The sequence below is a fragment of the Gastrolobium bilobum genome, unplaced genomic scaffold (assembly GCF_033153095.1).
Source record: "Gastrolobium bilobum isolate Gb01-03AN ecotype WA unplaced genomic scaffold, APGP_CSIRO_Gbil_v1 utg8818, whole genome shotgun sequence".
NCBI classification, from domain to species: domain Eukaryota; kingdom Viridiplantae; phylum Streptophyta; class Magnoliopsida; order Fabales; family Fabaceae; genus Gastrolobium; species Gastrolobium bilobum.
The window spans coordinates 35050-54885 of record NW_026899407.1 but is presented as its reverse complement, the minus strand read 5'-3'; the positions used below and the strand labels follow the sequence as shown (position 1 = coordinate 54885).

The following is a 19836-nucleotide window of genomic DNA, read 5'->3' as shown; positions in this document are numbered from 1 at the left end:
GTTGAGGAAGACATTTTTCACATTAAATTGTTTCAAATCCCAATTTAAGTGAGCAGCAAGCGATAATAGAATTCTTACAAAGCTCGTTTTGGCCACTGAAGCAAATGTTTCTTTGTAATATTGGCTACTATTCAAACCTTATACCTCTCAAGAGTCCCGTCAGAATTATACTTCAGAGTATACACCCATCTGCACTCTACTGCCTTTTTTTTTCGTTTGGCCTGTCAATGACTTTCCATGTATTATTCTTCTCCAAAGCATTCATCTTGTCGCATATGGCTTGAACCCATTTATTATCCTTTAATGCTTCATGCACTAATGTCAGAGTTGAAATGGAGTCAAGTGCTATAATAAAACTTCTATGCTGCATAAAAAGATTCTTAAAGGAGACAAAATGAGAGATATGGTGTTGGGTACAAGACCTTTTCCTTTCCTTATCGCAATGGGTAAGTCATCAGAATTAATATCAGGCTCAGGAACAGAATAGGTAGTGCATTTAGTACATACCAGTGGTTCAGGAGATTGCAGTTGCTGGTGGAGCAGTGTGAGTTGTTTCTTCCTTTGGTACCGTAGTTTCAGTGTCCCAGCTTTGCGTACTTTCTGTCGATTAATAGGAAGCATGTCACATGAAGTATCAGAAGAACTCTCAACCTCATCAACCAAGTCTTCTTTCTTGTTATCAACTTTTGGAGCATGTGGGGAAGTAAAGACTGACTGAAGAGGTATGAGTAATGGTAAAGAAGGCTCATACTCAAAGGAGAAAATGCACGAAGCTTCTAACTTATTCTCCCCGTGAGGATGAGGGAAATATGACTCAGATTCATGAAATGTGACATCCATCGAGACAAAAAACTTATGGCTTGGAGGATGATAGCATTTGTACCCCTTCTTGTCTGGAGCATAACCAAGGAAGATACTTTTAAGAGCTCGAGGGTCCAATTTGCTCCGATGTTATTTATGAATATGGATGAAGGCAATACGCCCAAAGCTCAAGATTGAAGGCTCTGCATAATTGGAACCGAAAGAAAGAAGGATATCATGGAATGAACAAGACTGACATGACCAAGCACTCGGGAGGGTAAACGGTAGATCAAATAAGCTGTTGTTAACATAGCTTCTCCCCAATAAGAGCCGGGAACAGATGTCTCAAAAGTAATGCTCTGGTTACTTCAAGCAAGTAACGATTTTTTCTTTCAGCAACCCCGTTTTGTTGAGGGGTGTCTACACATGTGAGCTCATGAATACCCGTATCTGAAATGAATTGTGACAGTTGTTGGTTGACATATTATGTACCATTGTCAGATCTTAATCGCTTAATGCTTTTACCAAACTGTGTCTCGATCATGTGATAAATGTGATAAAACCGAATAAATAATTATAGTACTTCTGACCTGTCTTTCGTCAAGAATATCCACATCACCCAAGGGCAATCAACAATAAAAGAGACAAACCACTTAGCACCTAAAATGCTATGCACTTTAGAAAGGCCCTAAACATCGGAATGGATAAGAGTAAAGGGCTCAATGCTTTTTATTGAACTTGAAGGAAAAGGCACAATGTGGTGTTTTGCAAGTTCATAAACATCACAATGGAAGGAGTCAATTGACTGATTCAGAAACAAAGAAGGAAACATTGACTTCAACAGGCTAAATGACAGGTGCCCCAGGCACTTGTGATGAAGCCAAATTTGTGAGAATGAAGTAGACAAGTGATGAGTCATCAATAATTGATTCATGGTATCACTTGTAACATGCTCTGGAATGAGAAAGTACAACCCACCCTGCTCTTTAGCAACTCCAACCATCCTCCCTGTGGTGAGATCCTGAATAACACAATGGGTAGAAAAAAAGGTGACAACACAATTCATGTCAGTTGTAAGCTTATGACTCGAGATAAGATTAGTGGAAAGCTGAGGAACATGAAGAATATAGATTAGTGGAGAGCTGAGGAACATGAAGAATATTTGTTTTTTTGATATTACCTCAGCTCTCCACTAATCTTATCTCCACTTATAAGCTAGAACATGAAGAACATTCTTTAAAAGCAAGGAAGGTTGAATTTGAATGTTACCATAACCCATAATTGATTTGTGGGATCCATCAGCTACAGGTATAGTATGAATACCACTAGTAGGATGATATGAAAGAAACGGATCAGTTAGACAAGTCATGATCAGGTGAACCAGAATCCATAATCTCCATAACTTTTGAAATCAGTGCAAGAAGCAAGAAGAGGCGTAGGGTGTGTGATCTTATCAAACATAGCAAAGGAACAAATCTCCATGGATGAAAAGAGAATAAGGCAGCACAAAAAAGAATGAAAATAATTACCAATAAGCCTTTGAACGTCCCAAGTAGTAACAAATAAGCCAGATCTGATCAAAGGAGTCTTGAGAGACCGAAAAAATCCGATTTTTATGGCGAGACCAAAGACCCACTTATGGAAAGGTGTCTGATCAAGCAGGAAAGGACAGATCTGGAACCGAGAAGGCGAGGAGAACCATGGTGGTCTAAGGCAAAACGGCTGCGGCACGCGATGTCACACGCCGAGAAAGTGGTGGTGCGCGAGTCCCACACGCAGAGAATGCAGGTGGCGTGTGAGGGCGCGTCTGGTTTCCGGCGGGGGTGGGCTTTTCACGGCAGGGTCGCCCGAACGTTGCGATGCTGTCTGTGACTGATCAGAGCTCCAAAGGTCACCGGAACAGTTATTTCCGATGAGATCAGGTGCGGTTTGGGTATTTTGGGGTTGTTTGGTTCGTTTTGTGACTGGAAAATGTCCGTAAATGGATAGATCTGGGAAAAAAGAGTCCAGCGGTCCTCTCGGTCCAAAAGGTTCGCTGAAAAAAATTTCAGTGGCGGCGAGAAGTAAATAAATAGGGTTCCGCTCTAAAGATAGCAGTCGCAGAAGCAGAGTCCTCGGAATCGAGACCTCTGATACCAAATTGAAAGTAAAGGATTGTATATTATTGAATTGTAGTAATAGTTGTACAAGAGTTCTCTATTTAAAGAGACTAAAAGATCTAATGGGCTAAGCCGAAAGACACTTCTAGAGTATTCTAACTAATACAAATAATACACAAATAATTCTAATATTTACAACAGTTTCTGTACTTTATTTTGTATAAGGAAATAAATAGCTAGAGGATCAGGAATCTTCCTTAAATGGAAAAAAGTCAGTTAAAGGAACATGAATAGGAAAAGAAAAACATAAGCTCAAGAAGGTTCTCATTTCCTTTGAATATTTGGAAAAGAAATCCCCTGAAAAATTGATGAGCACACATGAATTTTTACTCAAAATTCTTTTGTATTCAAGCCAAATGAACCATAAACCAGCTTAGAGATCACAAGTCCATAACATTTTACCATAGTTGTTAGAAATTTAATTTAAAACCATTCGTTTGTCTCCATCTAACAGCACAAGCTTTTGGATTAGTTGGTTCATGACATAGTATCAGATTCTATGGCCAAATGGTCTAGAATTCGATCCTTGTCATCCACATTATTCAAATAAAAAGTGAAATTTCAGCAAAAGGTAGGTCAATTTGTGTATTGTTTACGCTTCAAATCCAAAGAGCTTTTATGTAAGGGGGCGTGTTAGATATACTTGAAAAGAAAAAACTTGAAAAGTAGGATTGTATTATGAAAAAATTGTTAATTACAAATGTACAAGAGCTCTCTATTTATAGAGGCTGAATGAACTAATGGGCTAAGTTCAAAGAAGATTCTAGAATGAAAAATAAATAAAAATAAATAATTACAATACAATTATTTACAACACTCCCCCTTAAGCTGAGGAATAGATATTTATCATTCACAACTTGCTAGTAAGCTCTTGAAATCTATCTAAGGGAAGTCTCTTCGTCAGAATATCAGCTAATTGACGCCCGGAAGGGATGTATGGAGTGGCGATCAACCCGCTATCCAATTTCTCTGTGATCAAATGACAGTCGACCTTAATATGCTTAGTTCGATCATGTTGAACTGGATTATGAGCTATAAAATGGTTGATTTATTATCACAAAATAGCTTCATAGGTCCTTCATATCTTATTTTAAGACCATCAAGTATAATCTTCAACCACAATAATTCACAAATGTTTTGAGCCATAGCTCGAAATTCAGCCTCTGCACTTGACCTGGCAACCACATCCTGTTTCTTACTCCTCCATGTCACTAAGTTACCACAGAGGAACATACAATAACCAGTAGTAGATCGACGGTCAATCACGGATCCAGCATAATCGTCATTAGTATAAACTTTTAAAGAGAGATTTCCATCGTGCCGGAATAACAATCCTTTACCAAGAGTGGCTTTAAGGTACTGAAGAATTTTCTCTACTGCTTGCATGTGTTTTTCTTTTGGATTATACATGAACTGACTCACAATACTAACAGCATTAGTTAGATCCGATCTATTATGAGCCAAATATGTCAGTCTCCCAACTTGCCGCTGATATTTTCCTTTATCAACTGGAAGACTCTCCCCTTCATAACCAATATTGTGATTCTGCTCAATAGGAGTACTAGATGGTTTACACCTAAGTTTTTCTGTTTCTTTAAGAAGATCCAAGACATATTTCCTCTAATTGATAAAAATTCCTTCCTTTGAATGAGCTACTTCTATCTCTAGGAAATATTTCAATCTCCCAAGGTCTTTAATCTCAAATTCAGATGCTAGTCGTGCTTGTAGAACATGTCTCTCCACAATATCATCCCCTGTTATAATAATGTCATCAACATACACAAGGAGCACAGTAAGCTTCCTATCTTGGGAGTGCTTAAAGAAAAGTCTGTGGTCTCTTTGACTCTGTTTGAATCCTAAGGTCATCATAACCTTAGTAAACCTCCCAAACCAAGCACGAGGAGACTGATTCAGACGATTGAGGTTGTTGGTGAAGCAGTATGAGTTGTTTCCTCCTCTGATATACCAATTCAGGTGCCAAAATTTTTCGTATCTCAGGTGTACTTGAAGGTTCTGACACATCAGGAGTGAACACAACGGGGAGAGGTGTAGGAGTAGACAAGGATAATGCAGACTCAAAGAAGGAAGGGAACGAGTCTTTTGAAGAACTGCTCTTCCCCTGAAGATGAGGACCATGGAAAAAGGACATAGATTCATGAAAGGTGACATCCATAGAAACAACAATTTTTGACTCGGAGGATGATAACACTTGTAACCTTTTTTATCAGAGGCATAACCAAGGAAGACACACTTAAGAGCCCTATGATCTAACTTACTGCGATGTTCTTTATGAACATGGACACAGGCAATACAACCAAACACTCTTGGTGGAAGACTCTGCAAAATGGGAACAGAAGGAAAGAAGGAAGTCGTGGAATGAATAGGACGGTTATTGTTAAGGACCCGTGAAGGAAGTTTGGAACAGTAGCGCTCTAGCGACTTCAAAGAGGTGACTTTTTTTCTTTCAGCAACCCCATTTTGTTGAGAGGTATCAACACATGTGAGCTTATGAATCATACCTCTGTCCGAAATGAATTGCGACAGACGTTGGTTAACGTACTCATTACCATTATCAAATCTTAGTCTTTTAATATTCTTACCAAACTGAGTCTCGACCATGTGATAAAATCGAACAAATATCTCTGGTACTTCAGACTTGTCTTTCATCAAGAATATTCATGTCACCCGAGTACAATCGTCAATAAAAGAAACACTTTGCACCTGAAATACTATGCACTTTAGAAGGGCCCCAAATATCAAAATGAATTAGAGAAAACGGTTCAATGCTTTTGATAACACTAGAAGGAAAGGACACTCGTTGGTGTTTTGCAAATTCACAAACATCGTAATGAAAGGTCTCAACTGACTGATTTAGAAACAGAGAAGGAAACATTGACTTCAATAGACTAAATGGTGGGTGCCCTAGACGCTTGTGATGAAGCCAAATTGTTGTAAATTATAATTATTTAGTTATTATTTAGTCATTTATTTGTTATATTGGGCCAAGCCCATTAGGTTAAAATTAGGTCAAGTATTCTCTATAAATAGAGAACCCTTTGTACAGATTATTTACAATTCTATAATATATTAGAATACCCTTTTTCAAGTTGGTATCAGAGCTCTCGATCTGAGGGCTTTGCTTCCGCACATATTATCTTTTTTTTTAACAAAACCCTAATTTCTTTGCCTCTTGCCGCCATCAGCCGCCACTGAAAATTTTTTTCGGGGACCTTTTGGACCAAGGGGACCATTGTTGACCTTATTTTTCCTCCGATCTATCATTCTACACACTGTTCCTCCGCCACAAACGACCGAAACACCTCCGACCGCCTCCAATCAGATCTGTCTTCACCGTTTGGACCACTTTCCGGCGACTTTTCAACCGCGACCACCCACAGACAGGTGCGCGCTCACCGGACGATCACACCAGAAAAATCTCAGCCGGCGAAGCCCCTCCACGCGCTCTCACGCGCCGCCCCTTTCCCGGCGAGTGAATCCCACGCGCAGCTCCTTTCTCCGGCTCGTGGAGGCGCGTGCGGCCGTGTTTTTGGACCGGACCACCATTATTCTTCTCGTCTTCTTGTCTTCTGTCTGGATCTGTAATTATTTTTCTGATCAGAGGTCATTTGATATTCTGTTTGGTTGATTTTATCGCTGGTTGTTAACTTTTTTTGTTAAAGAATGGCCGAGCATGATAGTTCTTCGATCTTATCTGGTAAGAGCACACGTTCTATATCTCTTCTTGCTTCTTGCACTGATTTTAAATCTCGTGGATTTTGGATTCTGGTGCAACTGATCATATGGCTTGTCGTACTGAGTTGTTTTGTTCTTATCATCCTACTGTTGGTAGTCATACTATATCCGTAGCTGATGGATCCCATAAATCAGTTATTGGTTCTGGTAACATTCAAATTCAACCTTCCTTGTTTCTTAAAAATGTTCTTTATGTTCCTCAGCTTTCTACTAATCTTATCTCCTCTCAAAAACTTACAACTGATTTGAATTGTTCTATCACATTTTTTCCTTCTCATTGTCTTATTCAGGATCTTACCACGAAGAACACAATTGGAGTTGCTAATGAACAGGATGGGTTGTATCATCTCCTTCCAGACCATGCTAGCAAAAATCAGTTATTAATGACACGTCATCCTTCTACTGCAGAGTCTATGATTTGGCTCCATCACAAGCGTCTGGGGCATCCACCATTTAGTCTTTTGAAGTCTATGTTCCCCTCTCTGTTTCTCAATAAGTCGGTTGAGACCTTTCATTGTGATGTTTGTGAATTTGCAAAACACCATCGAGTGTCATTTCCTTCTAGCACTATTAAAAGCAGGGAACCTTTTTCTCTTATCCATTCTGATGTTTGGGGCCCTTCTAAAGTGCACAGTGTTTCAGGTGCAAGGTGGTTTGTGTCTTTTATTGACGACTGTACTCGGATAACATGGATATACTTGATGAAAGACAAGTCTGAAGTACCAGAGATATTTATTCGGTTTCATCACATGGTTGAGACTCAGTTTGATAAGGGTATTAAAAGACTCAGATCTGATAATGGTACTGAGTACGTCGATCAACGACTGTCACAATTCATTTCAGACAGAGGTATGATTCATGAGCTCACATGTGTTGATACCCCTCAACAAAACGGGGTTGCTGAAAGGAAAAATCGTCACCTTCTTGAAGTTGCTAGAGCACTACTTTTCCAGACATCTGTTCCTCGTTCTTATTGGGGAGAAGCAGTATTAGCTGCAACTTTTTTGATCAACCGTTTACCTTCACAGGTCCTTAACAATATCAGTCCTATTCATTCCATGACTTCCTTCTTTCCTTCTGTTCCCATATTGCAGAGCCTTCCACCAAGAGTGTTTGGATGTGTTGCCTTTGTCCATGTTCATAAACAACATCGGAGTAAGTTGGATCCTAGGGCTCTTAAGTATGTCTTCCTTGGTTATAACCCTTATAAAAAAGGGTACAAGTGTTATCATCCACCAAGTCGAAATTTTTTTGTTTCTATGGATGTCACCTTTCAAGAATCTGAATCTTATTTCCTGGGTCCTCATCGTCAGGGGGAGAATAGTTCTTCAGAAGACTCGTCCCCTTCCTTCTTTGAGTCTGGATCAATCTTCTCTCTTCCTAGTGTGTCTGCTCCTGGTGTGTCAGAACCTTCAAATACACCTGAGATACAACCCATACTGTCTCACCAGCAACCTCAATCGTCTGAACCACTGGTAAGTCTTGAATCTCCTATTTCTTCTGAGTCTCCTGAATCTCCTGTTTCTGATTCTAATATTATTTCCTCTCATGATTTGTCTATTTCTTCTGATATCTCTAATGACTTACCCATTGCTTCTACTTCTGATGACTTACCTATTGCTCTTAGAAAAAGAAAAAGATCTTGTCACAAGAAAACTTGTTCCTCCTGTCCCTCTTGTACTCAATACCCTATCTCCCACTTTGTTTCCTCTGCTAATCTTTCTGTGCAGCACAAAAGCTTTGTTTCAGCACTAGATTCTATTGCAATCCCAAAATCAGTACATGAAGCCTTGAAAGATAGGAATTGGGCTCAAGCCATGCAAGAGGAGATGAATGCTTTGGAGAAAAATAAAACATGGGAGGTTATTGATAGACCCAACGGAAAGAAAGCATTAGGGTGCAGATGGGTTTATGCCCTGAAATATAATTCTGATGGCACTCTTGAGAGATATAAGGCTCGATTAGTGGCCAAAGGTTACACTCAAACCTATGGCATTGATTATGAAGAAACCTTTGCTCCAGTTGCAAAGATGAATACAGTGAGAATCTTGTTATCCCTTGCTGCCCATTACAATTGGGATATAAATCAATTTGATGTGAAAAATGCTTTCCTCAATGGTGAGTTAGAAGAAGAAGTCTACATGGAAATCCCGCCTGGTTTTGATTCTGTGAAGGGGAAAATAAAGTTTGTAGATTAAAAAAGGCCTTGTATGGATTGAAGCAGTCACCTCGTGCTTGGTTTGGAAGATTTACTAAGGTTATGATGACCTTAGGATACAAACAGAGCCAAGGAGATCACACTCTTTTCTTCAAGCACTCCCAAAATGGGAAGCTTACTGTGCTCTTTGTATATGTTGATGATATTATTATCACAGGTGATTATTTTGTGGAGAGACAGATTCTGCAAACACGGCTTGCCTCTGAGTTTGAAATAAAGACCTTGCGAAACTGAGATATTTCCTAGGGATAGAAGTAGCTCATTCAAGCAAAGGAATTTTTATCAGCCAGAGGAAATATGTTCTTGATCTTCTCAAAGAAGCAGGAAAGCTCGGGTGTAAACCCTCTAATACTCTTATTGAGCAGAATCACAAGATGGGCTATGAAGAAGAGAATCTTCCAGTTGATAAAGGACAATATCAACGGCTAGTTGGGAAATTAATATATCTGGCCCATACTAGACCAGACCTAGCTTATGCTGTTAGTGTTGTCAGTCAGTTTATGCACGATCCAAAAGAAAAACACATGCAGGCAGTAGAGAGAATTCTTCAGTATCTTAAAGGTACTCCTGGTAAAGGATTGTTATTCCGACGTGATGACAATCTATCTTTAGAAGTCTACACAGATGCTGATTATGCTGGATCCGTGACTGACCGTCGTTCTACCACTGGTTATTGCATGTTTCTTTACGGTAACTTGGTGACATGGAGAAGTAAGAAACAAGATGTGGTTGCCAGATCAAGTGCAGAAGCTGAATTTCGAGCTATGGCTCAAGGCATTTGTGAGTTACTGTGGCTGAAAATTGTACTTGATGATCTCAAAATAAAATGTGAAGGACCTATGAAGCTGCTATGTGATAATAATTCCGCTATTTGTATAGCTCATAATCCAGTTCAACATGATCGGACTAAACATATTGAGGTTGACCGCCATTTCATCAAAGAGAAACTTGATAGCGGGTTGATTATCACTCCATACATTCCCACTGGGCGTCAATTAGCTGATCTATTAACAAAGGGGCTTCCTTCAGACAGATTTCAAGAACTTACTAGCAAGCTGGGAATGATAAATATCTATTCCTCAGCTTGAGGGGGAGTGTTGTAAATAATAATTATTTAGTTATTATTTAGTCATTTATTTGTTGTATTGGGCCAAGCCCATTAGGTTAAAATTAGGTCAAGTATTCTCTATAAATAGAGAACCCTTTGTACAGATTATTTACAATTCTATAATATATTAGAATACCCTTTTTCAAGTCAAATCATTGACTCTGTCGTAGAAGGATGACGTGTCATCAATAGATGAATTTGGTATCATTTGTAGCATGTTCTGGAAGAAGATAATACAACCCACTTTGCTCCTCAGCAACTCCAATTGTCTTCCTCGTGGTAAGATCTTGAATAACACAATGAGAAGGGAAAAAGGTGATAGAACAATTCAAATCAGTTGTAAGCTTTTGAGTTGAGATAAGATTAATGGAAAGCTGAGGAACATAAAGAATATTTTTAAGAAACAAGGAAGGTTAAATTTGAATGTTACCAGAAACAATAACTGATTTATGGGATCCATTGGCTACGGCTATAGTATGATTACCAACAGCATGATGATAAGAAAGAATAGACTCAGCAAGACAAATCATATGATTATCATATGGAGTAATCAATAGTAGCTGCAAAGTATCAATAGCGGCCTTAAGCTGCTCCAACTCCCTTTGCTGAATATTTACATATGGAGTAACATTATCACACTTCCCATAAAAGCGAAAACACATGTCTCTTGTGTGTCCAACACTCTTACAATAGGTGCACCAACGTCCTATGGACAAATAAAACAGATCAAAGAGAACAACCCAAAAGAAGTGGGTAATTATCGATGAAGTCAAAAAAAAAATCTCCAGAGAGCCCAAACAGCAAAACAACTTCAAGTTTAGTCCAAACAGAAGCAAAATTACTAGATTTGCAAAAAGAGGAACCAGAAAAGGCCAAAAAATCTGCAATTTGAGGCAAAAAAACACACAAACTCACAACCAGACGATGTTGTAGAAGCCTCTGAACGTCCCGAACAGCAACAAAAAAATTAGATCTGATCAAAGGAGGCGCGAGTGGCGAAAAAGATCCGATTTTTATGACGAGATCAAAGACCCATTGCTGGAAACGTCCGTAGATTGATAGATCTGGAAAAAGGAGTCAAACAGTGGTCCTCTTGGTCCAAAAGGTCTTGGGAAAATTTTTCCAATGGCGGCTAGTGGCAGCGAGAGGCTAACAAATAGGATTTCGATCTAAAGGCGGAAGCTGCGGAAGCATAGCCCTCAGGACTTGAAAAGTAGGATTGTATTATGTGAAAAATTATAAATGTACAAGAGTTCTCTATTTATAGAGGCTGAATGACCTAATGGGCTAAGCCCAAAGCAGATTCTAGAATGAAAAATAAATAATTACAATATAATTATTTTCAACAGATATATTATAGAAAACTATTAATGTGTCTTGACATAACAATTTAAACTTTTGGGTTACTTGATTCATGACAATAATAAACTTCTAAGTTTGGACTTGCGAGGACAAACTCTATATTTTTCACAACACCAACTTACACAACTCTTGAGCAACTTGATAAAAAATTACTACATTTTGTTAACATTGCATATAGCTATGTTTCACACATGATATATTCTGGTCTGTGCTTTTGAAGTGTCTTCAACAATTAATAACTGTGTAGTTTCTATGTTATCTTTTATGTTTGACTTCTCCATACATTTTATAGACAATTCATTGTTTTGTGGCTTACAAATGATGCCAATGTCATTGTTTGTCTCTATGATTTTACCAGGACTTGCTTTCCGAAGGTTTATTAAAGTCCATGTATGTTTCTTTCCTAGCTGGATGCTTCCGCTCAGTACGTTTTGGTTTAGAGGAAGCCCATGGGTGCGCTGCTAGCTATACATTTTTCTTTCGTCTGGTTTTTATTATTTTCATTTCGCTTCTAATTCCACTGCAAATTGACAGAAAAGGACAAGCATTGCAGTTCAACTGGTTATATGAGAAAGGAGCCTTTGTGTTGCATTCTGAAGACACAGTTTCTGTTGATTTTTCCAAGGTATTATTCCTTCAAAACCTCTGTCTCTACCTCCGTCCCTCTGTCTTGAGTTTAAGATGGGTGATATTAATTATATTTTTCTTCCTCAAGATTGAAGGTGCAGTTGAAAGCATGAGCAGGGAGATACTCACCATACAAGCCAAAGGTGATAAAGAGGCTGCTGGTTTGCTTCTCCAAAAATACAGTGTGATGACAGAACCACTGAAAGTTGCTTTGAAAAAGTTGGAGAATATTCAGGTATAAATCTTAGGCCATAGTATTCTGTTAAATTCTGTTCTGATAAGGTGATGCGTACATTCTAGTACCTAGTAAGACTTGGTTTGAATTTTGAACATAATGAACGAGTTCAGTTTTTCACAATACAAAATCCCAATTAGTTGTCTAAACTAACATTTACTTATCACCCACCTTTTCAGAAATCACGACGCCTGTACCTTTTTAATACTTTTTCGATTTTCAATGGAAGATCGTTTTGAATTATTAAAATATTTTTAGTATCTCGCTAGCTTATGACACGTTTTCAATACTCTTGAAGCCTATAGCTTATCTTTACACTTTTTGGAATTTAAATTGAAAAACATTTTGAATTATTAAATATATGGGAAAACTTCAAAAAACCCCTATAAGTTTCTTCATAATCACTTACCTCCTCCCCAAAAAAATTAATCATTTACACCCCTACTTAAAACTTTTTTATCACATACCCCCTAATTTGATTTTCCATCCAAGTTAAAGTTAACGGAGTTAATTTAAAAAAAAATACCAAAACTATCCTTAAAACAAAAAAAAGAAAAAGAATTCCCTTAATACTAACTAAACACCTTATTGCTAGCAAGAGATAACACACACTGCAACAAGGAATTTTTTGCCAGTGCTTACTACAAGAATTTTGTTAACAAAAAGGGTCTTTTTCACTCTGACCAACAACTCTTCAATGATGGTTCCACGAATCAAAAAGTTTTAGAGTATGCCACAAACCCATTACTCTTCAGACTAGATTTTGGTAATGCGATGATCAAGATGGGCAACCTTAGCCCACTAACTGGCACACAGGGTCAGATCACAAAATGTTGAGATATATAGTCCCACATTGGTTGTATGTGCAACTAATGTGGAGTTTATAAGATCTTAGACACTCCCACCCTTTGAGCTAGCTTTTGGGGTGGTGTATCCCAAGGTTCTTTACATGGTATCAGAGCTTGAGTGACTACAAGGTCACAAGTTCGATCCTCACCGCCCCCCACTTTAAAGTGGAATTAAAATAGAAGCACAAAAGGTAAACCAAAAATTGGGCATGTGCAATATCCACGCTTCTAGCCCAAAGGGCTCTTGCGTGAGGGGTGTGTTAGAGACCCTCACCCAACACCTTAAGGTATTGGGTTGAAGTGGTTCTTTACATTGTCCACTCTTCAAGCCCAATGGGCTCTCGTGTGAGGGGGCGTGTTGAGATATATAGTCCCACATTGGTTGTATGTGCAACTAATGTGGAGTTTATAAGATCTTAGACACTCCCACCCTTTGAGCTAGCTTTTGGGGTGGTGTATCCCAAGGTTCTTTACACAAAAATATGCAACAGATTGAATTGAGTTAAAATGGCTATTCCAAATATTGAAATCATGCATTATGTCTAGGAAAATAAAAGCCATTGTTGTGTTTTTGTTGTGAAGTTTCTACGTTTAACTGCTGCATGTAGTTTGAAGAAATATTACAATAATTGTATGATGTCCCTTGTATGCAGTGGTGTTTTTTTTTTTTTTTTAATTTGTGTATTTGATTTGAAAATTGTGACATACTTTCAGTGTTCACTATTTGGTCATTGAGATTTACTGTAAATTCAAATTAATATATATATATATATATATATATATATATTTCTTCAGACTTTTACGATAGTCTAGACTGTTTAGATATGAGATTAATTTTAATGCCACAAATGAGCTGGCTCTGATTAATTATGACTTCAATTTCCTCTTTCCCTTTCAAATAGATTCAAGTTATTGCAATTGCAAATGCGTCGGTCTAATTTCTATTATTGTGATCGGATTATTCGTCTGCATAGTATTTTGGGGTAGTTTTGGCATTAAGGGTTAATTCCTTCTTTTTGTTTTAAGGGTAGTTTTGATATTTTTTTAAAAATTAACTCCGTTAACTTTAACTTGAATGGAAAATCAAGTTAGGGAGGTAAGAGATAAAAAAAATTTAAGTAAGAGTGTACATGATTAAATTTTTTGGAAAAAGGGGTAAGTGATTATGAAAAAACTTACAGGAGGATTTTTGAAGTTTTCCCTAAATATATTTGTGCATCTCACTTAGCGTCTAATATCCAGCTGTAAGGTACCTAAAGCTGAAGTCGTCCATATATGTTTTCATCCAGCTTATGATCGTTTGTTTATATGCTACACTTAGATACGGAAACAATGTCAATTTGCCATTTAACAGTTCAAATATAATTGACCATTGTTGTATAATAAGCATATCATAGCCATGCCTATCTTGACTACGAGAAGTATATGGGAGAAACTGAAAAACAATCCGAAAATGAAATTACAAAATACGTATAAGACATGGTCTTGTTTCTACCATTACTGTTGTAAATAATAATATTATTTTATTTTAAATAGAGAGTTATATTCTAGAATCTTCTTTGGGTTTAATCGATTAGGTCATTTAGTTTCTTTAAATAGAGAGCTCTTGTACAGTTGTAATACACAATTTTCACATAATACAATCCTACTTTTTAAGTTTTTTTTTTTTTTTTTTTTTAAGTTGGTGTCAGAACTCCCGATCCTGAGTGCTCTGCTTCCGCAACTGTCGCCTTTAGAAAGGAACCCTTTTGTTTGCCTCTCGCCGCCACCAGAAAATTTCTTTCGGGGACCTTTTGGACCGAGAAGACCACGGTTTGACTCCGTTTTTCCAAATCTATCAATCCACAGACATTTCCTAGTTACAAAACAACCCAAACAACCCCAGAAAGCCCAAATCGCTACTGTTTTTTACCGGAACAATACTATTCATGTGCCTTTTCAACTCCGATCGGCCTCAGACCACCTCGGTTGGACTCGCCTTGGCTCCCCGGTTCCAGATCTGCTCTTACCTCCTTGATCAGACACTTTTCCGATAGTGGGTCTTCGATCTCGTAATAAAAATAGGATCTTTTTGGCCACTCGCGCCTCATTTGATCAAATCTGATTTTGTTGTTATTTGGGATGTTGAGAGACCTCTACTTGTCATAAAAATTGGATCTTTTTCAGTCTCTCAAGCCTCCTTTGATCAGATCTGACTTATTTGTTACTATTTGGGACGTTGAAAGGCTTATGTGGTAATTATTCACACTCTTTTTGTGTTGCCTTCTTATCTTTTTTTCGTCCAAAGGAAGTTCGTGCATTCATTGTAAGGGGTTTGGACACACAAAAGACACTTGTTCTTTGGCTATGTTTGGTATCACACACCCTACATCTCTTCTTGCTTCTTGCACTGATTTAAAAAATTCGTGGATAATGGATTTTGGTGCAACTGATCATATGACTTCTCTAGCTGATCTGTTTCTTTCATATCATCGTACTAGTCGTAACGATACTATAGTTGTAGCTGATGGATCTCATAAATCAGTTGTGGGTTTTGGTAACATTGAAGTTCAACCTTCCTTGCTTTTAAAAAATGTTCTTTATGTTCTTCAGCTCTCCACCAATCTTATCTCCACTTATAAGCATACCATTGACATGAATTGTGTTGTCACCTTTTTTCCTACCTATGTGTTATTCAGGATTTCACCACGAAGAGGACGGTTGGAGTTGCTAAGGAGTAGGGTGGGTTGTACTATCTCATTCCAGAGCATGCTACAAGTGATACCACGAATCAATTATTGATGAGTCATCACCCGTCTACTTCATTCTCACAGATTTGGCTTCATCACAAGTGCCTGGGGCACCCGTCATTTGTCCTATTGAAGTCAATTTTTCCTTCTTTGTTTCTGGATCAGTCAATTGACTCCTTCCATTGTGATGTTTGTGAGCTTGCGAAACACCATTGTGTGCCCTTTCCTTAAAGTTCAATAAAAAGTATGGAGCCCTTTACTCTTGTCCATTTTGATGTTTGGGGCCCTTCTAAAATACACATTATTTCAGGTGCTAGGTGGTTTGTTTCTTTAATTGATGATTGCACTCGGGTGACATGGATATTCTTGAAGAAAGACAAGTCAGAAATACTAGAATTGTTTATTCGATTTTATCACATGATCAAGACACATTTTGGTAAAAGTATTAAGTGATTAAGATCTGATAATGGTATGGAGTACGTCAACCAGCCTCTATCACAATTCATTTCAGATAAGGGTATGATTCCTGAGCTCACATATGTAGATACCCCTCAACAAAACGGGGTTGTTGAAAGAAAAAATCATCACTTGTTTGAAGTAACCAGAGCATTACTGTTTCAGACATCTGTTCCTAGCTCTTATTTGGGAGAAGCCATATTAAACTATAGCCTATTTGATCAATTGCTTACCTTCTCGAGTCCTTGGCCATGTAAGAGGTTGTTTGGATGGGCTTTTTGCCTTCCAAAATCTCCTTTTTTTTTGCCCTTCTAGAATTTGTTTTGATGTTTGGATGCTGACTTTTTAAAAAAGCAGAAGTTAAGAAAAAAGCAAAAGTTCTGCTTTTTTTAAAGCTACAATTTCTGACTTTTCGGAAAAGGAGAAGCCAAAAGCAATTTCCTTGCGTTCGTTTCCATCTTCCTCTGTTCGTTTCCATCTTCCTCACAAGTTCACAGAAACTAATATAATAGTGATCAATTGTTCCCACCATCTACTTCCAGTGATTAAGAGAGGAAAGAGAGAAAGTGAAGGCCTTTTCAAGAATAAATATTGTTCTAAGGCTTAGTAGAGATTTTCCTTGTCTGATGACATTATTATAACGGGACGATATAGGTGAGAAATGTGCTCTACTAGAAAGACTGACTGCTGAATTTGAAGTTAAAGATCTTGGACGACTGAGATATTTTCTTAGGACAAAGGTTGCTCATTCAAAGTAGGGGATCTTTATTTGTCAACGAAAGTATGTTCTTGATATGCTTAAAGAAGCATGAAAACTTAGGTGTAAACCTTCCAGTACTCCAATTGAACATAATCACAAACTAAGAAGTGAAAATGAGAGTCCCCCAGTTGACAAAGGACAGTATCAACGAATGGTGGGAAGATTGATAATCTAGCTCATACTAGACCTGATCTAGCTTATGCAGTTAGTATTGTTAGTCAATTCGTGCATGATCCGAGGGAAAAACACCTGCAAGCAGTGGACAGGATTCTCCAATATCTAAAAGGCACACCAGGCAGAGGACTATTATTCCAGAGAAGAGGAAACCTATCCTTAGAAGTTTATACGGACGCTGATTATGTTGGATCTGTGATTGACCGACGGTCTACTTCGGGCTATTGTATGTTTCTCTGTGGAAATCTAGTAACACGGAAAAGTAAAAAAGCAAAATGTGGTTGCTAGGTCAAGTGCAGAGGAAGAATTTCAGGCCATGGCTCAAGATATTTGTGAATTATTATGGCTAAAAATTATTCTTGATGATCTCAAGGTGAGATATGAAGGACCTATGAAGTTACTTTGTGATAATAAGTTAGCTATCTGTATAGTCTACAATCCAGTTCAACATGATCGGATTCAACATATTAAGATTGACCGCCACTTCATCAAAGAGAAAGTAGAGAGTGGACTGATCACTACTCCATATATTCCTTTTGGTCGTCAATTGACTGATGTCTTGACTAATGGTCTTCCTAATGATAGATTTCAAGAACTTACTAGTAAGATGGAAATGATAATGTTAGAGAATAATATAAATCATTAAAAAAGTCATCACCCAACACCTTAAGGTTTTGGGTTGAGTTGGTTCTTTACATGGTATCAGAGCTTTGTGTCCCGGGTTCGATCCTCACCGCTCTCCACTTTCTCTTGTGGAATTTTCTTAGCATAGGTAGGTGGGCCTGTGCATTGTCCACCCTTTAAGCCCAGTGGGCTCTAGTGTGAGGGGACATATTGGAGAATAATATAATTAAAAAGGGCATCACCCAACATCTTAAGATTTTGGGTTGAATTGGTTCTTTACAGATAAATATCTATTTTTCAGCTTGAGGGGGAGTATTGTAAATAATAATATTTTATTTTAAATAGAGAGTTGTATTCTAGAATCTTCTTTGGGTTTAACCCATTAGATTATTTATTCTCTTTAAATAGAAAACTCTCGTACAATTGTATACAATTTTCACATAATACAATCCTACTTTTCAAATTCTTTTTACAATCTCGTAAATTTGTTTTATCAAAGATTCCAATTAAAAAATGTTCTTAGTGTGTGCATGTTACCCGTCTCTCTAAGAACACCAATCAATGTTAAAGTTTAAAAGAAAAAGATGTTTCCTTGAGTAATGATAGCTGAACATTCTTACACTCATTCTTCACATACTCTTTTGCAAGTCACTGAATAATAATGTGTTTAAATTGTAACTCTTTTGAGCGAATCTTAATTCTACTTATATGCTTACATATATGTCAAAACTCGTGTTCCGTAGGATAAATGTTTCATATCTCAAGTCTCCCAAGACAATGCTCTTGCATACAGACTGTGATTTAAATTATTTCAAAAACTAATTGTCTGGGCATGTTGTGTTGTGTGTACCCTAGGTGCCGGTTGATGTAGCTCCTTCCTTTCCCATTGCCAACAAAATTTTGCTATGAAGGCAAGAGAACCAAGGTGCAAAATATTCCATACTTGCCCATCATCTATGCGTCGGCCAGGAAAAATTTATTCAATCGATATGTCATTTCTTTGTGCTAGCTGGTACTTGGAATACTTGTTTCTCTACGATGTTTCTGTTCTCCTTCGATTGATTCAAAAGGAAAACAGTCATTGTCTTAGGGAGGAGTTTTATTCCTTGTCTTAGTTCTTAAATTATAAGGTTATGTGCTTAATAATGATTGGCTCAAATGCTAAGCTCGAATTGTATCGATGCAACGGCCTTTTGTTGTTTCTCAAAAAAATTTGATAATGGTTTGACTGGTATAAGTGTCCATATGATACAAATGCGTGATGCATACGTTGATAAAATGGTTATATACGTATATTAATGCATCGACATCATAAAAGTGGATTGTATATTTTATTGCATCGAGAATGAATAAATGATTAGCGGTGAAAGACATTTTTAGAAAAGATATATGTATGTGTGTGAGATAAGTTATTCTACCTATCAGTTTTTCTACCTATCTTTGCCTATCACTTTAAAATATCATTAGATCATAATCTTAACTAAATGTTATCTTTTTCTCTCTTCTTGAGATTCTAATCTAACAGTGTTGGAGGATGGTAGACAAAAAAAGTGATAAGTAGAATAACTTATTTATATATATTATATATATATATATATATATATATATATATATACACATTCATACATACATACATACATACATACATACATACATACATACATATATATATATATATATAGGGAAAAATGTTTCCGCAGTTAATGCAGAGAAGTTATCTGCATTTATTCCCAAAATGACCTCGTTTTGGTATTGAAATCTTAAAGAATTATAAATATAAAGATTATTATAACTCTAAAATAAATTAAAATTCCAAAAACACCATGATTTCCGTCCAAGACGACGTCGTATTGGCTTACTGCAGATAATTCATCTGCAGTAACTGCAGAAAAAGCGAACCCATATATATATCGGGAAAACATTTCTGCAGCCACTTTAGATAAGGTTGTCTGTAGCTACCCTTTTTCACTAAGTATGACCGG

General features: G+C 37.4%; 1 protein-coding gene across 4 annotated transcripts in view; it reads left to right on the top strand.

Moving 5' to 3' along the window:
- Window positions 1-19100, top strand: part of LOC133290359 (nudix hydrolase 3) — a 62489-nt gene extending 43389 nt beyond the window's left edge. For 3 of the 4 annotated variants that reach the window (XM_061488430.1, XM_061488431.1, XM_061488428.1), the window contains 4 exons: window positions 11760-11854; window positions 11936-12026; window positions 12117-12263; window positions 18710-19100. In XM_061488430.1, coding sequence (XP_061344414.1) covers window positions 11760-11854; window positions 11936-12026; window positions 12117-12263; window positions 18710-18763 — 387 coding nt within the window. In that variant the 3' untranslated portion in view covers window positions 18764-19100. Of the gene's footprint in view, window positions 1-11759; window positions 11855-11935; window positions 12027-12116; window positions 12264-15789; window positions 16089-18709 lie in introns of those variants that run through there. The other variant, XM_061488429.1, reaches the window with a different exon arrangement.
- Window positions 19101-19836: the final 736 nt, after the last annotated feature.